This window comes from Stegostoma tigrinum, chromosome 22 (assembly GCF_030684315.1).
Source record: "Stegostoma tigrinum isolate sSteTig4 chromosome 22, sSteTig4.hap1, whole genome shotgun sequence".
Taxonomy (NCBI): domain Eukaryota; kingdom Metazoa; phylum Chordata; class Chondrichthyes; order Orectolobiformes; family Stegostomatidae; genus Stegostoma; species Stegostoma tigrinum.
This window is the reverse complement of record NC_081375.1, coordinates 51,830,729-51,858,477: the sequence shown is the minus strand read 5'-3', so window position 1 is coordinate 51,858,477 and position 27,749 is coordinate 51,830,729. Positions and strand designations below refer to the sequence as shown.

Here is a 27,749-nt window from a genome sequence, read left to right as displayed (position 1 = left end):
GGCTAACCACTGAGCCACTGTGCTGTGCCTCAAAAACAAATTCAGCAGTGTTTTTTTTTCTATATCGTTAATCTCTTCAGATAAGTATATTTGGCTCAGTGCAGAGAATGTTGATTAGAAGATAAATATGTATAAAGAATGGAATTCAATTTGCCTTCTTTATTTCAAATGTAGGTTCTAAATCAGGAAATGATTTGAGTACTTATTTCTTTTATTTGAGTCTGAACTGCATCCCTCTGCTCCATACTGAATCAAGCAAGATATACTCTTTTTAATAATTCAACTGGTCAACTGTTTCACTACTTAGTGCACTAAGATGCCAACCTATTCCATATTCTGACAGCCAAACATATAGATATCTTTGTTTAAGCATAGTTTGTGGCTTCTTCAGACTTTAGTTATAGCTTTCTTTCTATAATAATGGATTTTCCCAAAACAACTGAAGACCCATCCCAACCATGCCTCAGACTCTTTTAAGGATTTGCACAATGTAGAGTCATCAAGATGTACAGCACAGAAACAGAACTGGATGTGAGTTTGCTCGCTGAGCTGGAAGGTTAGTTTTCAGACGTTTCATCACCATTCTAGGTAACTTCATCAGTGAGCCTCCAACAAAGCGCTGGAGTTATGTCCCGCTTTCTATTTATCTGGTTAGGTTTCCTTGGGTTGGTGATGTCATTTCCTGCATTGGTGATGTCATTTCCTGTTCTTTTTCTCAGGGGGTGGTAGATTGGCTCCAAATCAATGTGTTTGTTGATGGAGTTCCGGTTGGAATGCCATGCTTCTAGGAATTCTCGTGCGTGTCTCTGTTTGGCTTGTCCTAGGATGGATGCGTTGTCCCAATCAATGTGGTGTCCTTCCTTATCTGTATGTAAGGATACGAGTGATAGTGGGTCATGTCGTTTTGTGGCTAGTTGATGTTCATGTATCCTGGTGGCTAGCTTTCTGCCAGTTTGTCCAATGCCCTCTAAACCCTTCCTATTCATATATCCATCCAAATGCCTTTTAAATGTTGTAACTGTGCCAGCCTCCACCACTTCCTCTGGCACCTCATTCCATACACACATCACCCTCTGTGTGAAAAAAAATTGACCCTAAGGTCTCTTTTAAATCTTTACCCTCTCACCTCAAACCTATACCCTCTTGTTTTGGACACCACACCCCAGGGAAGAGACCTTGTCTATTTACCTTACCCAGGCCCCTCAGGATTTTATAAACCTTTGTGAGGCTACCCCTCAGCCACCGACACTCCAGGCAAAATAGCCCCAGCCTATCCAGCCTCTCCTATAGCTCAAACCCTCCAATCCTGGCAACATCCTTGTAAATCCTTTCCAAACTCTTTCAAGTTTCACAACATCCTTCCTATAGGAAGAAGACCAGAGCTGCACACAGTATTCCAATAGTGGCCTAACCCACGTCCTGTACAGTGTAAGAGATAATGGGAACTGCAGATGCTGGAGAATTCCAAGATAATAAAATGTGAGGCTGGATGAACACAGCAGGACAAGCAGCATCTCAGGAGCACAAAAGCTGACGTTTCGGGCCTAGACCCTTCATCAGAGAGGGGGATGGAGAGAGGGAACTGGAATAAATAGGGAGAGAGGGAGAGGCGGACCGAAGATGGAGAGTAAAGAAGATAGGTGGAGAGAGTATAGGTGGGGAGGTAGGGAGGGGATAGGTCAGTCCAGGGAAGACGGACAGGTCAAGGAGGTGGGATGAGGTTAGTAGGTAGCTGGGGGTGCGGCTTGGGGTGGGAGGAAGGGATGGGTGAGAGGAAGAACCGGTTAGGGAGGCAGAGACAGGTTGGACTGGTTTTGGGATGCAGTGGGTGGGGGGGAAGAGCTGGGCTGGTTGTGTGGTGCAGTGGGGGGAGGGGACGAACTAGGCTGGTTTAGGGATGCAGTGGGGGAAGGGGAGATTTTGAAGCTGGTGAAGTCCACATTGATACCAAGATAATAAAATGTGAGGCTGGATGAACACAGCAGGCCAAGCAGCATCTCAGGAGCACAAAAGCTGACGTTTCGGGCCTAGACCCTTCATCACCTCTCTGATGAAGGGTCTAGGCCCGAAACGTCAGCTTTTGTGCTCCTGAGATGCTGCTTGGCCTGCTGTGTTCATCCAGCCTCACATTTTATTATCTTGGAATCTCCAGCATCTGCAGTTCCCATTATCTCTCCACATTGATACCATATGGCTGCAGGGTTCCCAGGCGGAATATGAGTTGCTGTTCCTGCAACCTTCGGGTGGCATCATTGTGGCAGTGCAGGAGGCCCATGATGGACATGTCATCTAGAGAATGGGAGGGGGAGTGGAAATGGTTTGCGACTGGGAGGTGCAGTTGTTTGTTGCGAACTGAGCGGAGGTGTTCTGCAAAGCGGTCCCCAAGCCTCCGTTTGGTTTCCCCAATGTAGAGGAAGCCGCACCGGGTACAGTGGATGCAGTATACCACATTGGCAGATGTGCAGGTGAACCTCTGCTTAATGTGGAATGTCATCTTGGGGCCTGGGACAGGGGTGAGGGAGGAGGTGTGGGGACAAGTGTAGCATTTCCTGCGGTTGCAGGGGAAGGTGCCGGGTGTGGTGGGGTTGGAGAGCAGTGTGGAGCGAACAAGGGAGTCACGGAGAGAGTGGCCTCTCCGGAAAGCAGACAGGGGAGGGGATGGAAAAATGTCTTGGGTGGTGGGTTCGGATTGTAAATGGCGGAAGTGTCGGACGATGATGCGTCGTATCCGGAGGTTGGTAGGGTGGTGTGTGAGGACGAGGGGGATCCTTTTAGGGCAGCTGTGGCGGGGGCGGGGTGTGAGGGATGTGTTGCGGGAAATACGGGAGACGCGGTCAAGGGCGTTCTCGATCACTGTGGGGGGAAAGTTGCGGTCCTTAAAGAACTTGGACATCTGTGATGTGCGGGAGTGGAATGTCTTATCGTGGGAGCAGATGCGGCGGAGGCGGAGGAATTGGGAATAGGGGCTGGAATTTTTGCAGGAGTTCGGCCCAAACTCATCTCCACCTATATGGGCTCCATTTTCTCCCCTTTGGTCCAGGAACTCCCCACCTACGTCCGTGACACCACCCATGCCCTCCACCTCCTCCAGGGCTTCCAATTCCCTGGCCCCCAACACCTCATATTCACCATGGGCGTCCAGTCCCTGGACACCTGCATTCCGCATGGAGATGGCCTCAAGGCCCTCCGCTTCTTCCTGTCCCGCAGGCCCGACCAGTCCCCCTCCACCGACACTCTCATCCACCTAGCTGAACTCGTCCTCACACTCAACAACTTCTCTTTTGACTCCTCCCACTTCCTACAGACTAAGGGGGTGGCCATGGGTACCCGCATGGGCCCCAGCTATGCCTGCCTCATTGTAAGTTACGTGGAACAGTCCCTCTTCCGCACCTACACAAGGCCCCAAACCCCACCTCTTCCTCCGGTACATTGATGACTGTATCGGCGCCGCCTCTTGCTCCCCAGAGGAGCTCGAACAGTTCATCCACTTCACCAACACCTTCCACCCCAACCTTCAGTTCACCTGGGCCATCTCCAGCACATCCCTCACCTTCCTGGACCTCTCAGTCTCCATCTCAGGCAACCAGCTCGTAACTGATGTCCATTTCAAGCCCACCGACTCCCACAGCTACCTAGAATACACCTCCTCCCACCCACCCTCCTGCAAAAATTCCAGCCCCTATTCCCAATTCCTCCGCCTCCGCCGCATCTGCTCCCACGATAAGACATTCCACTCCCGCACATCACAGATGTCCAAGTTCTTTAAGGACCGCAACTTTCCCCCCACAGTGATCGAGAACGCCCTTGACCGCGTCTCCCGTATTTCCCGCAACACATCCCTCACACCCCGCCCCCGCCACAACCACCCTAAGAGGATCCCCCTCGTCCTCACACACCACCCTACCAACCTCCGGATACAACGCATCATCCTCCGACACTTCCGCCATTTACAATCCGACCCCACCACCCAAGACATTTTTCCATCCCCTCCCCTGTCTGCTTTCCGGAGGGACCACTCTCTCCGTGACTCCCTTGTTCGCTCCACACTGCCCTCCAACCCCACCACACCCGGCACCTTCCCCTGCAACCGCAGGAAATGCTACACTTGTCCCCACACCTCCTCCCTCACCCCTATCCCAGGCCCCAAGATGACATTCAACATTAAGCAGAGGTTCACCTGCACATCTGCCAATGTGGTATACTGCATCCACTGTACCCGGTGCGGCTTCCTCTACATTGGGGAAACCAAGCGGAGGCTTGCGGACCGCTTTGCAGAACACCTCCGCTCAGTTCGCACCTCCCAGTCGCAAACCATTTCCACTCCCCCTCCCATTCTCTAGATGACATGTCCATCATGGGCCTCCTGCACTGCCACAATGATGCCACCCGAAGGTTGCGGGAGCAGCAACTCATATTCCGCCTGGGAACCATGCAGCCATATGGTATCAATGTGGACTTCACCAGTTTCAAAATCTCCCCTTCCCCAACTGCATCCCTAAACCAGCCCAGTTCGTCCCCTCCCCCCACTGCACCACACAACCAGCCCAGCTCTTCCCCCCCACCCACTGCATCCCAAAACCAGTCCAACCTGTCTCTGCCTCCCTAACCGGTTCTTCCTCTCACCCATCCCTTCCTCCCACCCCAAGCCGCACCCCCAGCTACCTACTAACCTCATCCCACCTCCTTGACCTGTCCGTCTTCCCTGGACTGACCTATCCCCTCCCTACCTCCCCACCTATACTCTCTCCACCTATCTTCTTTACTCTCCATCTTCGGTCCGCCTCCCCCTCTCTCCCTATTTATTCCAGTTCCCTCTCCCCATCCCCCTCTCTGATGAAGGATCTAGGCCCAAAACGTCAGCTTTTGTGCTCCTGAGATGCTGCTTGGTCTGCTGTGTTCATCCAGCCTCACATTTTATTATCCTTTACAGTGTAATATGACCTCCCAACGCCTATACTCAATGCACTGACCAATAAAGGTAAGCGTACCAAACACCTTCTTCACTATCCTATCTACGTGTGGCTCCACTTTCAAGGAACGATGAATCTACACAGCAAGGTCTCTTTGTTCAGTAACACTCCCAGGGACCTTACCATTAAGCGTATAGGCCCTGCCCTGATTTGCCTTTCCAAAATGCAGACCTCACATTTATCTAAATTAAACTCCATCTGCCACTTCTTGGCCCATTGGCCCATCTGATCAATATCCCATCGTACACTGAGGTAATCTTCGCCTTCTACCAACAATTTTGGTGTTAGCTGCGAACTTACAAAATCTCACATTTAGTTACTTTTTTTTCATACAGCAACATAATGAATAGTGAAAATCATCAAAGATTTTCCATTACTTAGAGATAATTACTTTTTGTAACAAATAACAAATGCTCAAAGGTTGGAGCAATTTATGAAAAAGCTCTGAATTAAAATTTGATTGATTTTAGAAAATAACCCATTGTTCAAAAATCCATAACTAACACAGTAGTAAAGAGCAGTAGATGTAAATTTATACGAGATATATGGTATTATAGACTCCTTTTCCCATGGTAGTCTCTACTTTAATATTTGCGTGATGGGCCCAATTATTTTACATTTAAAACAGACACTAAAGCACTACCAACATTAACTGCCAAGGAAAAACAAGAACTTAATGCTGAGGTTATTTGAGGGCCTTGTTTTTGTGTATGGATGGTGCTGTTGATAGTGGTAATGGGTGGGTTAAGAGGTCTTTAGTTGTTATCCTCATGTAGTTCTCCTCTTCCTCTGCTGGGAAGGCATGGTCCAAGCTTTGGGAGTAAGTGGGGCAGCCAGATTTGTGTTATCATCTATAATGCACCTCCAAGATTGTTGCAAGAAGTTCCATTGCCATTCTCCCCTTTGACACCTACACTATGCCCCTAGGCATAGGACCACCAAACAACAACTGTTGGAAAGCACACACAAGCTTGCAGTCAGTTCAAACAGGATGGCAGGCAGAAAACATTTATCAAAATTGCCTTGACAAAACAATGGCAGCGTGCTTTCAAGAATTAACAAGCAATGTTAACAATCTAACCTTCCTTTGTCAGGAGTGGCCAGGGACTTTTGAACAAGAGGAAATAAAAAAATTGTAAAGTCCCCTTGAGCCACTCTGAGCAGAGAAATACAGGCTATGATTGACCGCACTGGATGGACTTTATTCAATGTTGGGGTTGGGGGTGAGATGTGGGTGTGCCTTTCAGCTTGGGTTTTCCTCCCCTCCTAGCCCAGTGTGGGAAATTTGTGTTTTGGTAATGGAGGAAGCAGGTGGTGGTGTTCAGGTTGTGTACCTCCAAACCAAGTAACCTCTGAGTGTGTGTGTGTGTGTGTGTGTGTGTGTGTGTGTGTGTGTGTGTGTGTGTGTGTGTGTCTATCTCACTGTCTCAGGAAGGGACTCACTCACTTAGCTTCACCCAGCCACATCCAACGTGAGCGAGTGAGAGTCACTAAAGACAGGTGAGACAGATGCTGTGAAAATCACCCATACTCATATAAGAAAGCACAGTGAGAAACTCAAGTGGGGTGGAGGCGAGTAAATGGGGAGTGAGATATAGTAAAGGGCAGCGGGGCAGGTAGCAGGGAGAATTTTTTTTCAAAGTCACTCATGAGATGTAAGTGTCACTGGCTGGGCAAGTATCTATTGACCATCCCTAACTCCCCTTAAACTGCCTTCTTGAACAGCAACAGTCCCTGTGCTATGGTAGACCCACAATGCCCTTAGGGTGGGAATTACAAGCTCCTGACCCAGCAACAGTGAAGGAATGGTAACATATTTCTAAGTCAGGTTGGTGAGTGGTTTGGAGGGAAGCTTGCGGGGGGTGAGGGATGTGTTGGGGGGTGGGGTTTGGGATGTTCCCAAGTATCTGCTGTCCTAGATAGAAGTGGTCTCATGGGTTTGGAGTGTGCTATCTAATGAGTCTTGGTGAATTTCTACAGTGTATCTCACAGATAGCGTTACTGCTACTGAGCATCGATGGTGGACGGAGTGGATGTAGAAATTGGTGTAAATGGCAATGAATTAGGTTACTTTGTCCTGGACGGTGTCAAACTTCTTGAGTGTTGTTGGAGCTGCACCCATCCAGATGAGCGGGGAGTATTCTAATACACTCCTGACTTGTGCCTCATAGATGATGGGCAGGCTTGGGGAGTCAGGAGGTGAGTTACTCACAACAAGATTCCTGGCCTCTTGACCTGCTCTTGGAGGAACTGTAGCTATATGACGACCTAAGACAGCAAGACAATGTACCCAAGAGAGAGCATGGTCAAGGACAGTAGTGCGGGAGATGGGAGCTGAGGTCAGAGGGGGCAAAGGTTGCTGAAGGGAATGGCAAAAACATCATGGGCAAGGGCACCATGCTCTGGGGATGGGGGCTGTACAGAGGTAGACAGTGTGGTCAGACAATGGGGAACAGCCATGGCAGAGAAAGTGTGTCTAAGGGCCAATGGGGGCCAGACACCCCCGAATGCTGCCAGGCTGCAAAATCAGTACTGAACTCACTCCTCTCGGTATGATGCATTCTCCCTCCAATCACAAACCACTTCCCTCCTGCATTTGCTGCTGATAGTCCAAGCAAACTCATTAATGAGCCTATCAGCTGCTAGCCAAGGAGGGGCCAGGGCGGAAATATCCTGTGATTGGTGTAGAGCCTCCTTACAGAATCTTTCATTGTATTTTGAACCTGGGCTGTGTGGGCTCGATAGGCAGGAGCAGCAGGCAGGGTTCACGCCTCAGGTTGTGTCTCAGAATAAGGCACATAAATTGTGTTTTGGGAGCTGGAATCACAGTGAGAAAAATGCAAAGGGTAGAGACAAAGATATGAGAGAGATGTTTCAGGGAGGAGTGAAGTACTGATTCATTTCATTTTTTCAAAAATAACCTACTACACTCACTGTATAAGGTGCACTTGTTAACTGAGGTGTTTTGGAAGATCATTTTAAAAAGTCTTTGAGAAGGAAGGGAATCAGAAGCATGGAGAAGGGCAGGCAGGTCGGGTCAGAACCACAAAAAGCTGAATAGTGTACACCACATGGGGTGTCAGTAAAAGGAATTATCCCTGAACTGTGCGCCCAATCCAATATCTCCCTGAAATATTCCCTATCTATCATTCAGCCACACAGATTCATAGGATGATTATGCCACAAACGGAGGCCATTCAGCATCTTGTGTTCAGGCTGGCTCTCTCTGAATTGGGTACACCTTGTCCCACTTACAGAACATAGAGGTCTACAGCATGGAAACAGGTCCTATGGACCAAAGTGCCCATGCCGCCCAGTTTTCACAATTAGTCTAGTATCGTTTGCCTGTTCCTATCCCTCCACACCAATCCCATTCATGTACCTGCCCAACTGTTTCTTAAATAGCAAAATTATACTCTCCTTCACCACTACCTCTGACAGCCTGTTCCACTCACAACTCTGTGTTTGAAAAAGTTACCCCAGAACCTTTTGTATCTCCTTCCTTTTGCCTTAAACCAGGGATAGAGGAGTTATTGGATAATCCTTTATTTCATAACCGCTCTCGTTTAAGACTCCCCGACCATGCGAGAAAGCTGCCATTTCCCTATCTGTGCCTCTCGAGATTTTATAGACCATTACCTTTTCCTTGTATACTTATAAATCTTTCCCTTTCAGATCTCAATCTGTTTGAAAGACTTCAAGTACCTTCAGCACACTCTGCCAGCACATTCCAGATTGTAATCGCTCACCGTGTGAAACTGTTTCTCCTTGTGTCTTTCACACCGTGCCTTCTCATTCTTGACCCATCCTCCAACGGGAATATTTTCTCCCTGTCCACCCTTCGCATGATTTTGAACACCTTTTCGAACATGTGGTTCCAGACATTCACCAACGGCTTAAAGCTAACGCGCACCTGTCTGTCTGAGTGTGAGCTTTGGAGGGCTATCATGACATTGGGTGCTGAATGGTCGTCGTTAAGAATTGTTGGAGGCCGTCATAAACAAAGATACAGATTAGAATAAAGATTTATTGAATTTACATAAATATATATATTTTAAATGTCTCATTAGCAATCAAAGTTTCAATCTTGGCACTGACCAAAGGAATACCTTTTATACAAAGACTGTCAGTAATTTCGCCATTCTGAGGAAATCTGTAGACACTCTGTACAATTTTCAATCACTCCCAGATATATGCTATCCAACCTATAAACCATTTGAAGGTCAAGGTTAGATTCCAATTTGTGGATAATGCTCTATCTCACAAGCCCTCCATTAGGACCCAACCTATAACTTACTCCTAAGGTGTCTATTATAAAGCATTTGAGCCTCTCGGACAATCGTAAGACTCCTTTAAATACCACAGAAGGGGGAGGATACTTGATAAATATTGTGAAGCTCAGCAACATTGCACAAACTTTGGAAAGGCCTCACCATCAACTGCTTATCAAAGCATTATTTGCCTGAGCAAACCGATATCTTTGCCACCTGCAGGCTTATGTACGATAGGTCCCATTGTCCCTCCTGCATGTGGGATAGCAAAAGGAACAGATACTCCACTGTGTAAAAGCCCAGATGGAAGTGGCACAGAATATCTCTCAGAAATTACAGGTAACAGTCAGCGTCTTTAATCTCATTGGAAGTCACGTCTGAAAACTGTGCCCTGGATCTGCATTGGAGGATGTGCAGCTCCACGCTGGAGTTCGGCTCAGTCTCATTGCCAACGGGCGATGATTGCTCTTTCTCAGCCTTCTTCGGAGATTCCTGATGTTCTTCCACTTTTCCATACTTGGGGCTGCTACAGCTTTGTGCATCACTATCGACTGTATCTTCCACCCTGCAGATCAACATAGAGAGGCCGCAGAAGTAACAAATCGTATTTACGTAGCAGCTCGAACATTTTGAGGTGAGGACAAATGGTAAATGGATGATGAGTGTTTGTCAGGAAGGTAGTAAGGTGGTTAGGAAGACTACTTAATGAGTTGCTTTTGGGGATTATCTTGATATAAGACCATAAGACGTAGGAGTGGAAGTAAGGCCATTTGGCCCATCGACGTTGGTCCATGCAGTGCAGGGTGGAACCCCTTCTGTACAATAGTGCTGTCTGTGTGGAGTTTGCACGTTCTCCCCATGTCTGCGTGGTTTCCTCCAGTTACCTCCCACAGTCCAAAGATGTGCAGGCTGGGTGAATTGGCCATGCTAAATTGCCCATAGTGTCTAGTGATGTGGAGGCTAAGTGGATCAGCCATGGGAAATACGGGATCAGGGTGGGATGCTCTTTGGAGGGTTGGTGCAGACTTGATGGGCCAAATGGTGTCTACCTGCAATGTAGGGATTCAATGATTTATCCTACATGCCTCAACATGCGGGACCAGTCTGTTCATTTCCAGTTATTACTGGGAGAGGAAGTGGCAGGACACAATAGGTGATCAGTAAAAGGGAGTAATTAGAGACCTGAGTGCAGTGCAGGGAGAAGTGAGAAAGAGATATAACAGTAGAGGGGAAGGAGTAGGAAATATTTTGTCCTCTGTTAACAGTCACCTCCTTTAAGGATACCTCCTCCCCCACCCCCACCTCCTTCTCCACCACCATCACCAGTCCTCCATTAAGCTTCATTTTCCTGAAAGCAATTAATGTTAGCAGCTGGCAAGAAAGTTAATGAGGGCCTCAAAAAGGCACTGATCCCCTTATTTGCATTTATAATGGGCTAATAGATGTTTCCCAGCGCAACGCCCTTTCCCATATAATCCTACAAATATGGGGAGGCATTGGTTTAGTGATATTACCGCTGCACTCTTAATCCAGAGACCCAGATAATGTTCCGGGGACCCGGGCTCAAATCTTGCCACGGCAGATGGTGGTAATTGAATTCATTAAATGTTTGCAATTAAGAGACTAATGATGACAGTGAATCATTGCCAATTGTTGGGAAAAACCCATTGGATTCACTAATATCCTTCAGGGAAGGAAACTGCCGTCTTTACCCTGTCTGGCCTACATGTGACTCCAGATCCACACAACGTGGTTGACTCATAACTGGCCCCTAGGCAATTTGGGATGGGCAATAAATGCTGGCCCAGCCAGTGATGCCCTCATCCCGTGAATGAATAAAAAAATCAAAATGGAAGATAGAACTAATTCGCAATTTCGACTTACTTTACTGGAGGCTGCGGATAATTTCTCTTTTGCAACTCTCAATAGTTTAACTCTGCACATACAATTTATGGCCAGTCGGTAAGATGCTGGTTGGCAACTACATCCAGTAAATGCCGTATGCCTGTTCCAGGCATGAAGGCAGTCATCTCAAGGTTAGATTCCAATTTGTAGATAGTGCTCTATCTCACAAGCCCTCCATTAGGACCCAACCTACAACTTACTCCTAAGGTGTCTATTATAAAGCATTTGAGCCTCTCGGACAATCGCAAGATTCCTTTAGATACCAGAGAAGGGGGAGAATACTTGATAAATATTGTGAAGCTCAGCAACATTGCACAAACTTTGGAAAGGCCTCACCATCAACTGCTTATCAAAACATTATTTGCCTGAGCAAACTGATATCTTTGCCACCTGCAGGCTTATGTACGATAGGTCCCATTGTCCCTTCTGCATGTGGGATAGCAAAAGGAACAGATGCTCCACTGTGTAAAAGCCCAGATGGAAGTGGCACAGCATATCTCTCAGAAATTACAGGTAACAGTCAGCGTTATTTGTTTATTTCGATTTGTTTCTTCCCTCCATTATGATTTGAACCTAATCAACGGCTCTTGTCTAAGTTCCCAACTGTCCAGCGGAAGATGTGTAACTCCTTTCCTGCCTGAGCCACGCTACAAGGATCATTTCAGAGCTCTCACCAGATATACCAACTGTTGTCGAGTCCAAGCTGCAGCCCACAGACACCAGCACGAGACCAGAAATATTTCGGAAGCCACCGCTCGAGATGAATCATCGATGCTGTAATCTGTAACCAGGAAGAAATAAACTCCAAGACATGGTTGGCTGAACAATGCTTTGGGACATGTCGAGTTTATGAAAAACACTATATAATTGCAAGCTCTTTGCTGTCAATAAGAGAATCTGAAATTTATAGTCTAATAGTAACCATTTATAACATTTCCGAAGAGGGGTCCAGACCCAAAACGTCAGCTTCCTGATCCTCTGATGCTGCTTGGCCTGCTGTGTTCATCCAGATCTGCACCTTGTTATCTCATATGTAACTGTGGTTGATTGTTGCAATATCCATCTGCAAACTGCCATCCTTATCTGATCTGTGCTTCCAGACCTACAGCAATGGGATTGACACTTATGCCCACATTTCATGAATGAATAAAAGAAAAAACACAGCTTGTGGCAGCTGTGGATCCCTGGAAGCACCCCCATTCAGTGTCAGAAAGGTTTGGTTCTCACTAGGGCACTGGGGAGAGATCTAAAGGATTGCGAAGGAAAAAAGCAGACAGCAGTGAAAGTTGTTCACTCGGAATACAACAAGAATCTAGTGAGGGAAATCAAGATTCACACTCAATATTTTTTCAGTCGTTTAGGATAAAAGAAGATAGAAGCCTGGGCCTTTAGAAACAGGAGAGGGTAACATGACAAAAGAAAGTAAGGCAGGGTAGGAAAATGGCAATAAGTCATTATGCTGATTGGATAGCAATCATAATGGGCCGAATGGCTTCCTGCTGCCTGTAACAATTCTGGGAAATGGCAGACTTGTTGAGTAATTACATTATGCTAACTCTGGTTGACTGCATTCCTGGAGGCATCCAATCGCCCCAGTAGTAAACTTGTATTAAAAAAAAATGCCACAAAATATTAATAAAACCCGGGTCCTGGCAGTTTTAGATAATAAAATGTGAGGCTGGATGAACACAGCAGGCCAAGCAGCATCTCAGGAGCACAAAAGCTGACGTTTCGGGCCTAGACCCTTCATCAGAGAGGGGGATGGGGGGAGGGAACTGGAATAAATAGGGAGAGAGGGGGAGGCGGACCGAAGATGGAGAGTAAAGAAGATAGGTGGAGAGAGTGTAGGTAGGGAGGTAGGGAGGGGATAGGTCAGTCCAGGGAAGACGGACAGGTCAAGGAGGTGGGATGAGGTTAGGAGGTAGCGGGGGGTGCGGCTTGGGGTGGGAGGAAGGGATGGGTGAGAGGAAGAACCGGTTAGGGAGGCAGAGACAGGTTGGACTGGTTTTGGGATGCAGTGGGTGGGGGGGAAGAGCTGGGCTGTTTGTGTGGTGCAGTGGGGGGACGGGACGAACTGGGCTGGTTGAGGGATGCTGTAGGGGAAGGGGAGATTTTGAAACTGGTGAAGTCCACATTGATACCATATGGCTGCAGGGTTCCCAGGCGGAATATGAGTTGCTGTTCCTGCAACCTTCGGGTGGCATCATTGTGGCAGTGCAGGAGGCCCATGATGGACATGTCATCAAGAGAATGGGAGGGGGAGTGGAAATGGTTTGCGACTGGGAGGTGCAGTTGTTTTTTGCGAACTGAGCGGAGGTGTTCTGCAAAGCGGTCCCCAAGCCTCCGCTTGGTTTCCCCAATGTAGAGGAAGCCACACCGGGTACAGTGGATGCAGTATACCACATTGGCAGATGTGCAGGTGAACCTCTGCTTGATGTGGAATGTCATCTTGGGGCCTGGGATGGGGGTGAGGGAGGAGGTGTGGGGACAAGTGTAGCATTTCCTGCGGTTGCAGGGGAAGGTGCCGGGTGTGGTGGGGTTGGAGGGCAGTGTGGAGCGAACAAGGGAGTCACGGAGAGAGTGGTCTCTCCGGAAAGCAGACAGGGGAGGGGATGGAAAAATGTCTTGGGTGGTGGGGTCGGATTGTAAATGGCGGAAGTGTCGGAGGATAATGCGTTGTATCCCTCAACCAGCCCAGTTCGTCCCCTCCCCCCACTGCACCACACAACCAGCCCAGCTCTTCCCCCCCACCCACTGCATCCCAAAACCAGTCCAACCTGTCTCTGCCTCCCTAACCGGTTCTTCCTCTCACCCATCCCTTCCTCCCACCCCAAGCCGCACCCCCCGCTACCTACTAACCTCATCCCACCTCCTTGACCTGTCCGTCTTCCCTGGACTGACCTATCCCCTCCCTACCTCCCCACCTACACTCTCTCCACCTATCTTCTTTACTCTCCATCTTCGGTCCGCCTCCCCCTCTCTCCCTATTTATTCCAGTTCCCTCCCCCCATCCCCCTCTCTGATGAAGGGTCTAGGCCCGAAACGTCAGCTTTTGTGCTCCTGAGATGCTGCTTGGCCTGCTGTGTTCATCCAGCCTCACATTTTATTATCTTGGAATCTCCAGCATCTGCAGTTCCCATTATCTCCTGGCAGTTTTAGCCCGTCTTTTAAAGGTTGTGGCCGTGGATTTTGCAGGTTCTTTGGCCGTCACTTTTTTTTAATTCTTGAGTCAGGAATTGGCCCTCTTGGATTGGATAATTGTAAAACTGTCTTCATTGTTCAAGGAAGGCATGTGTGTGAGAGAGAGCGAGAGAGAGAGAGAGAGAGAGCGAGAGAAAGACAGGAAAGGTCAGATTAACTTACATTTGCAGAAGTTGTTTAAATTTATAATGAACAAGAACACCTTGGAGAAATCTGAGTTGTTTAGAAAGAGCTAAGACAGATTGGTAAAGGGTAGCCAAGTGTAATAAACACTAATTGAGGAACTTACTCAGCTATGAGAATGCCTATGGATGTAATTTATAATAACTCTCAACAGGCTTTGGGTACGTTTTCTCCCAAGAGACTGGTAGCTAACACTAAAACTGTTGGACCTGAACTCAAATTTCTGATCTGTTTAGGATCTTCTTTAGACTATAAGAGGCAGAGTAGAGATAACGGGCAGAGAGGGTTATAGCGCAGACCGTCTCTGTTCTGTGGTTACATCTGTGTTCGGTGTCCATTTGAGTGTTCACCAGCAGAGACCTTGAGAGACTAGTGGGTACCAGAGGGGCCAGGGTGCAATGTCACCCTGGATAATGTTATTTTGGTTTAATGTGGCTCAGTCTCTGTGCTAAATCTTTGAGTTTCCATTAGCCATTTGATTTGGTTTCTGTTGCAGTGCCCCTCCAGGGCAAGATTAGCCCCTGTGAAGTTTATTTTCAGAAAAGAGTAGATTTAATGGGCAGAGGTAATGGCACATCGTCATATTGGAAGGATTTGATTGCAGGTGCTCTGCAAGAAGCTCAACTGTTTGTTACAATTATAAATAACTGGGAACACAATGGGCAGACACTGATAACACAAAATTGGAATGAAACATGAGGTCTCTGCCTTTTCTCACAGCCTCATTTATGAGGATTGGCCGATGTTTATGTTTATGTACAGGAGTGTCTCGTCATTGACTATGGCAGTGTGGCTGACCAGGAGACTCTCACACTCTTACTGCCTGCTTTCAGGAGTATTGCAAGGATTGGCAGGCTGACAATCAACTTGATTCGCAGTGTTATGGCACATCTTCCATGGCTAGCACATCCTTGACCTCAGAGCCAGGCCATTCAGCAGAGACTTAAAGAAATATATCTGAATGCAAAGGGTAGTCAGAGTGAGGACTTGTCTCCCACAGACAGCTGCCCATGCTAATTCAATGGTCATTTCCAAACTACAGCTGGCAGCTTTTTGTAATTTGGAAATAATAAAGGATATGGAGTCAAGGCAGGTAATCGAGTTAAGATCCAGATCAGCTCTTACCTTGTTCTACAAAGGAATCGTGTTGAGATTTGGGATCTTGAATTCTGGGCTAGCAATCTGGCAGATCCTGACTGTGTGTCACCGGGAACTTCACTGATGCAGCGCAACATTTAACTGGAAAGGCTTTAATTGGCCCAGGGGTGGGTCTGGCTGACCGACGATGGTGCAAATGGCAGGTCCCAGCTACGAAGGGCTTTCTGAAAGCTTTGGCATTGAAGGCCTACCACTCACTGTGGAGGCAGCTGCCTAATGAGAGAAGAGGAGCAGGTCAAAGCTGCCTCCAGATTTCCAGGTAGCTCCCTGCAGCTTCTCACTCAGGCAGGGGCCATAGGTTTCCTCCCAGCATCCACCCGACCTCCACCCAGGGGATCGAAAGGAGGTGGCAGACGATGAAAGCAGTCAAACCGAGACAGGCAAACCATGGGTCTAGTCCTCCCCAAGTGTTTCAGTGATTCCACAACGTGTGGGGATGACTGGCGCTCATGTGACAGGGCTCTAACTCTGTCCGCAGCACCATACACTTGGGTTCAGCAGACTACGACCATAGTGCCCCTAGTGTATGTTGTTGTAGCTGCATGACTGAATGTCCCTACCTCTGAGCCAGGAGGCTAGGTTCAAGTCCGTCCTGCTTCAGGGGTATGTAATAACATCTCTGAACAGGTTGATGTAGAGGAAAAATATAAAATCAATCTAATTTGAACAAGACATCTAGTGCATGTTGGACATGTGTACTGCCACTGCAGATTGGGTACTTGTAGCTCTCAACCTGTGAAGCTCATGGTTCGTTCCCAGTAAGTTTGAAAGAATTATATAATACAGTAAAAGTGCTGGGTTTTCATTGTGTGTATTTTTATATTTCTCCATGTAGCTGGTATACCATTACATTGGTGCCCTGAGGCTTCCAACTCAACTTGTGTTGCTCATGCATCTCAGGATCCAAAGACAGTCCCAAGATGGGCATTTCACAGCAGGAAGTGTAACTGTTAGATTTACCCTCATCTGCGAATCCAACAGAGTTTGCCTGGTACTTACCCTAGTTTTACATGGATTTACTTAGAGCTTTCCATGACAATTGTGAAGCCTGCTCAAGTATATGACTCCACACCAAATACTGCTCAGCATCAGAGCACTCCAGAAGGTTTCAGCAATGTTTCAAACCACACCCCACCCCTAAATGCCCCAAAATTCAGCACTGTTAGCCCTTCCACACCTCAGACTGTGCTCAACCACCCCTGAAGCCTTCCTACCAACTCACTCTCTCTATTATGCCTGGCTCCCATCCAGCCAATGTTGAAACAAGGTTCTTGAGTGAATTTGTAGCTTTGGTTGTGGATGCTGTGGTTGGTTGGCTCACTGAGCTGGTCCGTTAGTTTTGCAGACGCTTTATTATCCTGCTGGGCAACATCACAGTGTATTTGTTGTGTATTATTTTGCTTCTGTCATAGTGGGTAAGGGGGCTTTGATTCAAGTTCATAGTTGACGTTGGGTTGATGTGGGTTTGTATGCTACTCTGATGCCCAGTAGTCATAGGAGTCTTGTTGAGATTGCACTGATGATGTTGCCCAGCAGGGTAATGAAATGTTTGCAGACCAACAAACCAGCTCAGCCAGCGAACCAACCACAGCTATCCTGAAACAATTAGCTCAGTCCGTGAGCGCACAGTGTGTCCAGGAGGTGGGAGACTAACATTTTCATGGCATAAATGGAGTGAGGGCTCACAGGGTGAGAGTCGTGCTCTCAGGGTGAGAGTTGGAGATAGATGCAGTCAGTTTTTTGGTGGGGTGGGAGGTGGGTGAGAGTGAACATTTTCAGACAGTTGGTAGTTAGCACTATTTGGGGATGAAGCATGATGAGATTTTGACAGCTCCATTGAAAACAATGCAAGCCAATGAACTGATGACAGATCTTAAGGGACATGCCTTTAGTTTGTGACAAAATAAAGGAGTGTGGCTAAGCTGCAATTACATCCAACAATTAACCGTGTGGCTCTGTTCAGTCTCATGTTGCTGCTGGAGCAGAAGATGCAGAGGCCAACTGGTGAATGGCCAGTTTAAATCTCAGTCAGTGCTAGGTGCACTCTCTGCTATACTCTCTGGAAGATCCAGCCCATTGTTGCTTGACACACAACTGCTGTATTACAGCGAAATGTAGCACATAGGATTTAATAGAGTCACAGAGCCATACCATATGGAAACAGTCTCTTCAGTTCAACTGGTCCATGCTGATCAGATAACCTCAATTCGTCTAATTCCATTTGCCAGCATTTGGCCCATATCCTTCTAAACCCTTCCTATTCATGTACTCATCCAGATGCCTTTTAAGCATTGTAACTGAACCAGACTCCAGCACTTCCTCTGGATGTTCATTCCATACACGCACCACCCTCTGTGTGAAAAAGTTGCCCCTTAGGTCCCTTTGAAATCTTTCGCCTCTCATGTTAAACCTACACCCTTTAGTTCTGGACTTCCCTACCCTGGGGAAATAAAAACATGGGTCTTCAGCCTATCCATGCCCATCATGATTTTATAAACCTGTATAAGTTCACCCCTCAGCCTCTGATGCCCCAGGGAAAATAGCTCCAGCCTATTCAGCCTCTCCCTATGGCTCAAATCCTCCTCCCCTGGCAACATCCTTGTAAATCTTACCCAAACCCTTTCAAGTTTAACAACGTCTTTCCTATAGCAGGGAGACAAAAATTGCATGCGGTATTCCAAAAGTGGCCTAACTAATGTCCAGCACAGCCACAAAATGACCTCCTAACTCCTATAATCAATGCATTGGCCAATAAAGGCAAGTGTACCAGATGCCTTCTTCACCACCTGTCTACCGGTGACTCCACTTTCAGGGAGCTATGAGCCTGTGCTCCATTGTTTAAATGATTTTAATTGCTCCATTCAGGGGATGTGGGCATCTCTACCTGGGCCAGCACTTATTGCCTATCCCTAAAAGCCCTTGAAATATGGAGCTGAGGTCCCTTCTTCAACCCCATGGACTTAGGTACATCCAAAGTGCTATTAGGGAGGGAGTTCCAGGATTTTGACTCAGTAACACTGAAAAATAAATCAATTTTCATATCAAGATAGTGAGGGAATTGGAGGGAAATATGAAGGCAGTGATGATCCCATGTATCTGGTATCTTTGTCTTTGCAGATGATAGGTCACTAGTTTGGAAGGTGCGGTTGGAGGAACCATGATGAATTTTCGTGATTCATCTTGTACCTGGTACACACTGCTGCTACTGAGCATCAGTGATGGAGGGAGCCAATGTGGAAGATGGTGGATGTGGGGCTAAGTGAGCGAACTGCTGTCACCACGATGGAATCAAGACTTTTGAGTGTTATTGGAGCTGCACTCATCCAGGCAAGTGGGGAGTATCCCATGGCACTCCTGACTTGTGCCTTGCAGATGGTGGCCAGGCTTTGGGGAGTCAGAAGGTGAGTTAGTCACTGCAGGAATCCCAGCTTTGTTCACATATCAGTTAGGTCCTAGCTTTTGATGAATGATAGAACCATATATCAATATAGAAATAGCAACCAAATCTCAGCACTGTTCATTATATTTATGACTAAGATGGTGTCAGAAGACTCTGCAGCATCCAGCATAGATGCAAAATGCCATCCTAGAATTGTTATACCATAGCAATTAACTTGTCTAGAAGACATATTTTGCCATGATCTCCCATAGGCCCTCATGACAAATACTTCCATCTGATGGATAAATAGTACAAGAAGTAGCTCTGTTCTTGACCTTTCTCCTGGAGGCATCATCATACCAACTGTATATAACCTTTCCTGGACTCGCACTGACTTCTGCTGGGAGCTCTTGTTCAACGTGCCATGTTAGGTGGTTTAGTTGGAACCTTGCAAGTATCCTCCCAACAATTCCAGCAGGGAGATTTCTTGATAGTTGTCCAAAGCATGACAATTTCTCTCTGTTTGGTGTACGTGAACCACTGATGCAAGCTTGAATCCATTGGATGGGATATAGTATTGTTTGGGACTGTTTCTACATTATCTGCAATAGTTCAGTGAGTATTGTGCTCTCTTGTCTATTTTACCTGGTGTTACACTTGACCTGGGTGCCTTGCTGTTCCACAGGAGACCAATTACTTTCATGATCTCAGTTCTGCTGAGAATGGAAGCAAGTCACAAATTGACTTCAATTTGGGTAAAGTGGGCAATTATCTTGTCATTAATTGTGGACAGCAGATTCAGAACATTGTTAAAAGGTTCTTCTCATCACTCTGGGATTATGGTCTTGTCTGTAATCAGTGTGGTTCTGAGGAGAGAATTTTCCAAAGCCTGCACACCATGGATTGTTTTCAAAACATCATGGAAGCATCTGATATGGTTCCTGTTGCATTATGAATGTTCTTCCTCTGCCTTTTTATTTAGCCAGTGATCTGACAGCTTTCTAAGCATTGAATAGTTGATCTTAGAGCAGCTACATTTTAATTAAAAAACAGATGGCCAGCTCTAAAGAGATAGTGTGCCTCCTCAGAGTCTGAATCTCCTTGCTGTTGTCATCAAACCAGTCCTGGGGTTTATGGGTGGACTCCATATGTCCTATAGCAGGAGAGTGGATCACATCTCTGTGAGTCATCTAGTCACCTTCCATATTTTGCTGTGTGTATTGAGTCCAACTCATCACTTCCCCAAATTACTACAGCCCTGTGAACTTTCTTCAAAAACTCTTTAATTGCAGCTTTTTCCATATGCGCATCCTCTCAAGATCCTGTTTAGATTTCTGTTGTTTTCCAGGTCTTTCTATACTACCATGATACTGGCTGTTGATATTAGTCCCATTGGTCTACATTCCACACTGTTTAAGACCATCTAACTGGTAATTCACATCTTTTGGGACATTTTTAAAAATTCTCTCATGGGATGAGGATGTCGCTGGTTACACCAACATTTATTGCCTGTCCTGAATCACCCAGAGGGCAGTTAAGAGTCAACCACATTGCTGTGGGTCTGGAGTCACACGTAGGTCAGACCAGGTAAGGATGGAAGATTCCCTTTCCCTGCAGGACATTAGTGAACCAGATGGGCTTTCTTGACAATTAATAATGGATTCATGGTCATCATTAGCTTCTTACTTCCAGAATTTTTAAAATTTAGTTCAAATTCTACCATTGTTGGATTTGAACCTGGGTCCCCAGGACAAGAGCTGAGTTTCTGGATTAATAGTCCAGCAATAAGGCTGCTAGACCATCACCTTCCCTTTCGCCTTGGTGTTTATTTTGATCTTGAGATGTTTAGCCTTTCATTGACATTTTCCTCCTGAGAATATCTCTTGGGTCGATTAATGACGATGTTAGAGTTATACAGATTTTCATGGGAATGAGAAACTGGATAAATGGAAATCTTGGACTATACCTGGAATGCGGAAAGCTTATCATTTGACTTCTTGGAACTCAAAAGTCATAAGTAGAATTGTATTGTGCTTTACTCAATGCAGCATACTTTCCCTAAACCAACACCTCATCAACTAGCAGTCTTGATAAACCAGCAAAAATTATTTACCTCAATACTGTGATCTATCGTGAAGTCTGAGTATTTGTGCTATAAATAAAGTGTAACAGTGATGTTTAGACCCCCTGCATTATGTTTCTATTACATTGATTTTAGGATGTTTTTATGTAGATGTTTTGAGGGATGTTTATGTCTCAAATTTCGCTTGGTCAGGGTTTGCTCTGGTTATGTGTATCTCGTGATGAATCTGAATATTGGACCAACTGGCACATCCCTCATCCCATTGATGCCAGTTAATAAAACGTTTGCTGTATTTACAAAAAGGTCAAATGACCTGTGGAATATGAAGCTGTTTATATAGAGATGGGATAGTTTATTTTTTCTAGACAGACCAGTGGAAGTAGCATTGGGCTGCAGATTGTTTAACAACACCTTTGGGCTGTTACTTCTTGTTTTGCCATAGACCAAGGAATGCTACAGTTTGAAAGAGACCTCAAAGAAGCCTACAGTAGGGACGGGTCTCTCTCGCTTTCCTGGAAACTCTGAAAGATTCTGAAAGCTGAACTGCTAACTAAATGAAAGACCGGGGTCTAACTGAGTGGACACCCAAACTGAGATTCTGCCATCAGTCAGCAGCTGACAGCAAGGTGATATCATTAACAGAAACTGAAAGGACTATGGGAAAGTTACCCCACTCTAGATTTGTAGTTTGGACTCGACAGACATAATTTTCTTTTTTGACTTCATCTCTACTCATACTTGCAGATTTGTACATCCCAGTCATCCCACCTGTGCATGAATGTATAGGTGCGTTTTGGGTTTAGAGATGATATAGTCTAGGTTTGCACAGTAGTAGTTTGCCAGTTCTTTACTTGTTAAAGACTAGGTTTGTTCATAATAAGAAGTTTTGCATTTATTGATGAAACCCGGTGGGAATCTCTTTTCTGTCTTAGATAATAGTAAATGCAAACTAACCTAACCATCTTAGTGATTCAATTTGTCATTGACACTTTGAGACATTTTGTGCAATAATGGAGCTTGAACCCAGCGCAGCTGTCCTCATGTTGAGCTTTAAGCTAATGGGTCTATGGTTGGTCCAACAATCTGCTGTACACGTGGCTTCGATCAGCCTGCCCTTCCTTCTCCAAGTAGCCAGAGCATTGAAGAAGAGTGCATCCAGAATGTCCTGTTTCAGTTTGGCAGATGGGACACATAGTTAATGATGTGCAGATTAAACCCTGCACACATCTTCACCAGAGGAAGTCTTTTATTGCTGCCAACCCTGTTCCTCTCTGTAGCTCGCTCATAGATTGGATTGTCTGTGCCAACCGGTGTTCAAAGCACCAAGGATGATAAGTAAGTCATCAAAGATACAAGCCATTCTTATAATTTATCTTTGTTTTTCTTCAGGGTTTGTTGTTGTTGGTGCATTAATGTCGACCATCGTGGGTTGATTTTTCCCCATGACGGTATGTCAGAACATTATAAGTCAATCAGTTGTGTCTTTTAGGACGTTAGTAGGTTTGGAGAGGGCTGTGGGGGCAGAGTCCTTGTGGATATTTAATGCAGAGATAGATAGAATCTTGATCAGTCAGGGAAATCAAAGATTACTGGGAAAGGGCAGGAAAGTGGATGTGAGGAATGATGGTGTGCCTGATGATTGGTGGGACCAAATGGCCTACTCTTGTTCCTATCTCTTATGGTCTTATGGACTGGATAGTAATCCCTACTGCTGTTTCACAACACCCTTCGCTGCTGAGGCCACTTCAGTTGAAGGTGTACCCAACATCAGCTTCTGTAAGTTGCTCTTGTTTATCATGATTCCTGAGCTCAGAAAACACAGATGGTTACTTGAGGAGAGTGAGTGAATGCCTTCAGGAGTAAAATGGCACCAAAGAAAATCAAAGGAAAGAGTAATAGAGGACTGTTGATGTCATCCTTTGAAATTGGCATTCAACGCACACTTCACCTGACCTTTCAGCGTTGATTTAAAAGATTCCTTGGCACTATTTTGAGGTGAAGGCAGGAGTTAATTGAACAAATGTTATTTTTAAAAAATTGTTACATCGCTGTTCGCTGCGTGTCAATTTCCTGCCACATGACCACACTTAAAAAAAATCTCATTTCATTGACTATTAAGTACTGTGGGACATCCTGAAATAGTGAAAGGTGCTATGTAAATGCAGGTAATTCTGTCAGCTCTGCAAATGCTGTTATCTGCTGGGATTGGACACATTGGTATAACAGGGAAACACTAAGAAAATCCCGCTTCTCCCCGACATTTTAGGCACAGACAAATTAATCCCTTATGAACTCAGTACCTGCGCTTGCCAGAGTACGTCGCAATTCTTCATCACCCGCCGTAGTGTCTGGGCAATCAAGAAGATGAAGAGAATGGACATCAGCTGAAAAGTCATCATAATGTACGCCACATATAGAATCTTGACCATGAAGGGAGTGTACTTCTCGTAGTTCAGCGGGATATCGAGCAGTCCAAAAAACAGCATGAACATCAGAAAAAGCAGGTTCTTATAGTCATTAAAACGAATCCACTCAGAAGGGTCAAGCTCTTGGAATGACATATGAAGGGCTGGAATGAAAAGTGATAATTGTGAGTATTAAACTCTGAACCTCTTGGATGGGGCGTGCAGGATTGCCAAAGCACACTTGTCAGAAAGAGAAATGGAATTAAGGGGAATTTCGCCTTTTGGGTAGAGGGTTCGAGAAAGTAAGGAGCCTGGACAAATTTCAATACCTGCAAATGATGGAAAACATAGACGTGTTTTTATTTCCTTCATTTATTCATGGGATGAGGAGAATTTATTGCCCATCCCTAATTGCCCAGAGGGCAGTTAAGAGTCAAACACTTTGCTGTGGGTCTGGAGTCACATGTAGGTCAGACCAGGTAAGCTTGGCAGTTTCCTTCCCTACAGGACATTAGTGAACCAGATAGGCTTTTCCCAACAATTGGCAATGGATTCACGGTCATCATTAGACTGTTAATCCCAGATATTTATTGCATTCAAGTTCCACCACCTGCCGTGGCAGGATTCGAGCCCAGGTCCCCAGAACATTATCTAGGTCCCAGCATTAACTGTCTCGCAATTATATCACTAGACCATTGCCTCCCCATAGTTGTGAACTGTGAGGAGGATAGTGACAGAGCTCAAGAGGGCAGAAACAGGTTGGTGATGTGGGTGGACACACAGCAGTTTAAATCTAACATAGTGAATTATGAAGTGGTACATTTTGGGCAGAACGTCAATGGCATAAAGTGAGGGGAACGTTTAAAAGGGGAGCAGGAATAAGAGATCTGCGGTGCTGGCGGTTGTGTTTAGAAATGATTGAAGACAGCAGAATACATGGAGAAATCAGTTAAAAGGGCATGTAGAATCCTGGACTGCATAAATAGTAAATAAGTACAAAAGTAAGGAAATTATGACAGACCTTTAGAGAACAATTCTATGGTCTCGAGAGGAATATTGTGTGTAATTCTCAGTATCAAAACGGATGACAGAAAAGTCTGCCAATGGTGAGAGATTTCAGTTGAATGGATAGATTGGAGAACCTAGGACTGCTCATCTTAAAGGTGAGAGGTTTGCAGGAAATTTGATGGCAGTCTGCCAATGCATTGGAGGTCTGGACACAGTCGATGGAAATGGCTGGAGAGGCAAAGTCAGAGGGCACCACATTAAAGATGAAGAGCAAAAGAACAACAAGTGTGATAGGGAATAAGTGTTTCCACACAGCAAGTGGTTAGGATTCACCTGAGAATGTGATGCAGACAGATTCCACTGTGGTTTTCAGAAGGGAGTTTGATGAGCACCTGAAGGGAAAAGAAATTGCTAGCCTACAGGAGAATGAGACTGGATAAATTCCTCTTGTGAAGGGCCAGCGCAAACACCTTCTTTGTTGTAATTAGTCAATAAGTATATTCCATAAAAGGAGTTTTCTTGGAATTGGCGAGAGAAGTGAGCAGAATAACTTGTTGGTCTAATGGAACACCAGTGCCCAAACATCTAGACGTGGGAATTGACAGATCAATTCAAATAACTCCAAATTGCACCAAACCACAAGCAGCATTGCCAAAAATCTGCAGGAGAGCAGAGACTAAGCAGATATGACAAAGAAGGTGACAGATATGAGTTCAAATGAGGCAATTCTACATGAAAGAAAAAGCACCATTTAAAATGGCCAGCTACACAGGCAAAAAATTAGAGTTTGGACAAATGTCTTCTCAGTAGGTGTGGTCAATTCTTTCCCTCCAAAGTATTCTTGAAGCAGAATCTATAAACCCTATTACAATGAAATGTGCAGTTGTTTGAAAGAGAGGAGTATTAGAAATTATTATTCTGATTAAGTAGGCATTAGTGAGTATGGGCCTGGTTATGTGTGTGAAATTGGGTGGAATCAAAGACAGGGAGCCTGTAATTTTGGACTTTTTTTTAGGTGGTGGAGTTTTAATACCATAACATGTCTCGATTTAACATGGGTCTCACAGAAAATGCTAGCTGGTGTTCCGAAGTTGGGTAGAGTACATGTGCATTGAGAGGCAGAACGTCAGAATTTGGCATTAGTAAAACGCTGGTGGGGTAAGCATTGTGTGGTCCCTTTCAAAGACCTTGTGCTTTTCCTATCCTCAGAGATTTAAAATGGATGTTTGTGAGCAGCAGCTTGAAAGTTTGCAAGTGCCCATACAGCGCCTGAATTGAAACATTTGTATTGAGAGGCCGTGCTGTTAGCAAGCCAAGCAGCAGTCTTTTTTTAACCAAGACAACTTTTGAATTTAGCCAATCAATTTGAGCCAAGTCCTTAGATACCAAAAACCAATAAATTTAAATCTCAGTTCGCAACAAACAACTGCACCTCCCAGTCGCAAACCATTTCCACTCCCCCTCCCATTCTCTTGATGACATGTCCATCATGGGCCTCCTGCACTGCCACAATGATGCCACCCGAAGGTTGCAGGAACAGCAACTCATATTCCGCCTGGGAACCCTGCAGCCATATGGTATCAATGTGGACTTCACCAGTTTCAAAATCTCCCCTTCCCCCACTGCATCCCTCAACCAGCCCAGTTCATCCCCTCCCCCCACTGCACCACACAACCAGCCCAGCTCTTCCCCCCCACCCACTGCATCCCAAAACCAGTCCAACCTGTCTCTGCCTCCCTAACCGGTTCTTCCTCTCACCCATCCCTTCCTCCCACCCCAAGCCGCACCCCCAGCTACCTACTAACCTCATCCCACCTCCTTGACCTGTCCGTCTTCCCTGGACTGACCTATCCCCTCCCTACCTCCCCACCTACACCCTCTCCACCTATCTTCTTTACTCTCCATCTTCGGTCCGCCTCCCCCTCTCTCCCTATTTATTCCAGTTCCCTCCCCCCATCCCCCTCTCTGATGAAGGGTCTAGGCCCGAAACGTCAGCTTTTGTGCTCCTGAGATGCTGCTTGGCCTGCTGTGTTCATCCAGCCTCACATTTTATTATCCTGGAATCTCCAGCATCTGCAGTTCCCATTATCTCTGAAATTTAAATCTGCTGGTTTTGGCAACATAGGACCAATCCTATTGTAAATAACATTGATATGTAATCAAGAGTAAAAAGGAGGGGGGCAGTTGGACAAAGCCCCAGAGCTAAATGTCTCTGGGCTCTCAACAGAGAATCACTGGCTCTCACAGACTCCTCTATGTCTTAGTGAAAACACTATCTAAATAACAACAGTACCTACGACACAACTAGTTAATATTCCTGACTGGAGAATTGATGGAGAAGGCACAGAAAATTCCAGAAGACACATAACCTGGCTGTAAATTTGCAAGACTAAATTGTATTCATTTTTTGTACGTGTGACTTGTGTTTATTGGAACAGCAAACTCTTAAATTCTTGTTTTATTCAGGAGTAGTTAGTAGTTAGAATGGATTTGTTCATTTTGTTAATAATTTAGTTGGTTTGTTTACTGTTAGAGTTAGATAAGTAAATTGTTATTGTTGATTGTAAAGTGAGTGACGGGTTTTATTTTATTAAACCACTAGAAGTTGCTGAAAGGCAGGTTACACCACTTTTCACACTCCTTTTACAGATTATAGGGCAAGGTGCTCATCTTTGGGAGTTTCGGTGTTAGTTTTCGGGGCTGGGGGGTGGGGTGCAACCCCTGCTTCATAACATTTGATTGGCATTCTGTCAGGCAAGCAGATCTCCAGAAAAGGCTGCAGAACAATGATAGATGTCTACCCGAGAATGGGGAAAGAGTTTGATTCCGGAAAGTTGGAAAGGTGTGATCTAAAATCCCATGGGTGAGAGATGGTCTGATCTTGGATCCCAGGGGTTTTGTCAGAGTTGCAAAAGATTCTGAATATTGTGCAATCATTAGACAATTTGGGGGTCAAGTTTTAGATATGTAAATTTTCCCTTTGTGAGTGCTAAAAACATTTTAAAAATGTTTGTGCCTTAAAATCTAGATCAAGGCTTCTTTTGGGGAATGATACTTAAGCAGATTTGATGGGGCTAGTTTCCAAGTGATATTCTGTGATTATATTATTTCATTTAGATAAATCTCTCAATCAATTTGGGCAAAAGAAAACACTCCCTTTCCTAATTTAATGACATTTTATTGCAT

General features: G+C 45.7%; 1 protein-coding gene across 1 annotated transcript in view; it reads right to left on the bottom strand.

Annotated features, from left to right (window-relative positions):
• Window positions 1–9,038: 9,038 nt before the first annotated feature.
• The window catches only part of LOC125463724 (transient receptor potential cation channel subfamily V member 6-like), a 57,121-nt gene continuing 38,410 nt past the window's right edge, over window positions 9,039–27,749 (bottom strand). Inside the window, exons 13-15 of the mRNA XM_048555345.2 lie at window positions 23,451–23,719; window positions 11,821–11,927; window positions 9,039–9,806 (exon numbers count right to left, since the gene is read on the bottom strand). Coding sequence (XP_048411302.1) covers window positions 9,575–9,806; window positions 11,821–11,927; window positions 23,451–23,719 — 608 coding nt within the window. The 3' untranslated portion in view covers window positions 9,039–9,574. The remainder of the gene's footprint in view (window positions 9,807–11,820; window positions 11,928–23,450; window positions 23,720–27,749) is intronic.